The 3,552-nt window shown below is 33.2% G+C and overlaps 1 protein-coding gene across 6 annotated transcripts in view; it reads left to right on the top strand.

Moving 5' to 3' along the window:
• The first annotated feature begins 1,512 nt into the window (after positions 1-1,512).
• The window catches only part of LOC122265728 (uncharacterized), a 20,771-nt gene continuing 18,731 nt past the window's right edge, over positions 1,513-3,552 (top strand). For 5 of the 6 annotated variants that reach the window (XR_015192625.1, XM_086555949.1, XM_043035138.2 and 2 more), the window contains exons 1-2: positions 1,513-1,592; positions 3,042-3,139. Coding sequence is in view for 5 of the 6 variants with exons in the window: in XM_086555949.1 (XP_086412075.1) it covers positions 3,059-3,139 (81 nt within the window). In the remaining variant the exon portion in view is untranslated. Of the gene's footprint in view, positions 1,593-1,704; positions 1,770-3,041; positions 3,140-3,552 lie in introns of those variants that run through there. The other variant, XM_043035134.2, reaches the window with a different exon arrangement.

The raw sequence follows: 3,552 nt of genomic DNA, 5'->3' as shown, positions 1-3,552 counted from the left end.
CAGTATTATTATCATTATCACTGTTTACTATTATTGTTATTATTATCATTATTATGATTGCTGCTATAATCATTATTCTCATCAACATTTTTATTATCATTCTTACTATTGTTCTTATCACCGTTACTATTAGCACAATAATCATTATTAACCTATTTACCAATATGATAATTACCATTTGCATCAATTATTATCCTTATTAATAAATAAACGCAAATGCGCAATATTAAGCTTCGTTAAAGAGAATGGTATCATATTTTAACGATCTTTTAAAATGAAACGTATACTAATGCATTATTAAAAACTATATTGCATTTGCATTTGATAAGTTATGAGAGCCTTTTTCATTATGAAAAGCGATCCAATGAATATTAGTTTTCGCACATGCAATTTATTACTATTCTCTGTTTCTTCCTATTCTTTTCTCTTATGTATTCCTTTTGTTCATTTAATTCATAGTTCTACCCATCTGCAATTTGTTCTCGCTTAATTGCTCACGTATACCCATGGCTACTGGTAGAAGCACCAAGAGCAGCGGGAAACGGGTGCCAAGTGGACAAGAAAGCACACTGGTAACGTGCCGGTGCCAACCTCGCCTGGCGGGACGAAGTGCCAGGTTGAGATACGGTTTCAACGGAGGTGGCTAGAGGATTATTGTCTTGACCTCCAGGTTGACCTTATGTCAGCTTAGGTAGAGGTTAAGTAGTCCATGTGTCCGCGGGAGGATATTATGCTTGCTCCCACGGCTTAATGGTTCGCCATCTTGAAACTTAATTAACAACGCTAACCGACCCTTTCCCTGACTCGCGCCTCAGTAGAAGAGCATTCGAGTGACCCTCATGGATGGCAGTCTGGCCATGCTCCTTTGGTCGGAATTACGAGGCTCTGTCAGCCGGGCAGGGAAATTATAATATGTACCTTTTAATAACCGCTGTTTAAAATGGGATGCCGTATCGTATTCAACAGGTTTATTTCTTGTTTGATCTCAAGGTACATGTAGATTTTAATCGTTATTAATAATTCTGGGTTGTCTGTCCCTCTCACGCTGGATGAATTTGTACCTTACGTATTATCTTTATTATTTTTACTTGTTTGTTTGTCATGCATCCAGCAACCCACACAATCCTACGCCCGGACCACCCACTTTGGGATACATTAATCTGTTATTGGGAAATGTTCTCGTCTCTTTGCCTGGTTTATAGAAAGATGAAAGAGGTTCAACAGCCCTTGAGCTGAATTTTCAGGATCCTCTGCACACCTTCCGATTTTATGCTGGTATTAAATTCAAAGCAATCGAAAGCAGACTTATCGTGAATGAAATATATAGAAATTAGACTAACCCGTTAGAAAAAATCATATAGTTTCGTTACGTCGAAGAAAGTACGACAAATTTTGCCGAAGAAAAGTAACTAAATCAATACAAGTAAATTCAGGAATGAATTGCCATTGTGATGTTGCATTTCATAACATATTGAATATAAATATATTTTTTTAAATCTCACTAGACAGGTGGTTTCTTTTGTAAATTATTGGAACCGGGATCTGCCTTTGTCACGAACTGTATTTTGTATTTTGTCTTATAATGTGTTGAGGTAATTGCACCAGTGATCAACACAGTATAATTTGAATAGAAATAGACATTTTCTTGTATTCTGAAGACCGTTTGATTGATGACACTGCTCCATGTGCAGTTGATTAAGAGATATGAATGATTCAATTGAGAAACAGTGGTGTGATAACATCAAAATATTCAAAAAGGATTTCATAAAGTGGGAAATACATTGCATAGATTGTTTTGATACAATATATTAATTCACATATAAGCATAGACGAGATGTCAGTGTCTATATTTGTTGAAATTAGGGTTCATTTATCAGACTCATTTATGTGTATATTGACAGGAAACAGATATTGCATGACCTTGTAAATAACTAAGAAATGTATTTGTTTAATAAACACGATATGAAACAAAACCTTTTTTATATATAAGATATCATTTTTTTTTTCTTTCAGTATTTGCCTAAAAACAGTTTGTTGGCCAATTTGTATATATATTACTGAGATTTATCTTTTTATGTAATTACATTTTAAATGAAATTAATAAAAAAAACTTGTTGGATTTTTCATTACATCAGTATTTATATTACATGATTTGTTTTTCTGTTATTATGTAATTATTATACTATGATTTGAATTGTATGAAATTAATCTTAGGATTCATGTACCATTTTATTTAATAATTGATCATTAACATTTTAAATTACTGTTGTTGGTTTTGAAGGAAAATTTTTTGAGGTATTATTAATTCTTCTCTTGTGATATTGTTTGTTGTCATTATTAACATCTTTATTAATACTATAATTTACAGCATCATTACTAATAGCCTATTGATACTAAAACTATTAAGTCAGGCAATGTTAATTTTACTATTTTTTTCTTCTTTGTCCCCTTCTTCCTCCTATTTTCTTCTTATTTCTTTATTTCTTCATGTTTTTTTTCCTCCTTTATTTTATCATTCTCTATTTCTTTCTTCTTCTTTCTACTCAATTTATTTTTTGTTCTCTGCTTCTATTTTTTTTCTTTTTGTGTTCTTTTCCTTTTTTTTTTATTATTTTTGTCTAGTTCATCCTCCTTTCTCTTCTCCTCTTCCTTCTCCTGTTCTTTTTTTTAATCTTTAATCTTCGTCTTCTTTTTTCTCTTCCTTTTCCTTTTCTCCCTTTTCTTCTTCCCTTCGTCCCATTTTACTTGAACTCATCGTCATCATCATCATCATCATCATCATCATCATCATCATCATCATCATCATCATCATCATCATCATCATCATCATCATCATCATCATCATCATTATCATCATCATCATCATCATCATCATCATCATCATCATCATCATCACCACCATCACCATCATCACCACCACACCACCACCACCACCACAAAATCACCACAAAACCACCACCACCATCCCCTCTATCTCTCCTTCCTTCACATCCTTGAATTACTTTAAGGAACTAACAATTTATGCCAATTTCCGTTTCCAGGCCAAACCCAATTCAAAATGACGGATGGAATGCTCTCTCTGTGGTGGAATAACCACAGCACCACCTTCTGCCACATGCTCTCGGCACTTAGACACAAGGTATTGGCATAGATTTATGGTGAGGTGTGAGTTTATGAGGTGGGTATTGGCCATGCTGTAAGATGAGCTATGAGGTTATGAGTTAAGTAAGTATTATGAAGGAAATGGGTATTGTCCATGCTGTAGGATTAAACTGGGGGGATATGAAATAGGTATATTCATTAAAGGAATTACATATAAGATAGGATTTATGGAAAAGGTAGGTATTGTTGAAAGATGGTGGATAATGAATATATTGAGTAAAATCAGTAGATTTGGAAAAAGATTTAGATAATTTAGATATACTTATGGAATGAAGTGAATATATGGAAGAGATAAAGATAAATGTGTAAATGCTACATGCTTTTTGCCCTAAGGCACAAGGTATTGAAAATCAATAATGATGGTTTGAAATAGGGTATGAATATGTTAGA

Source organism: Penaeus japonicus, unplaced genomic scaffold, assembly GCF_977035675.1.
Source record: "Penaeus japonicus unplaced genomic scaffold, GWHDUDI00000001_assembly GWHDUDI00000031, whole genome shotgun sequence".
NCBI lineage: Eukaryota > Metazoa > Arthropoda > Malacostraca > Decapoda > Penaeidae > Penaeus > Penaeus japonicus.
This window is presented reverse-complemented; position numbering and strand designations above follow the sequence as displayed.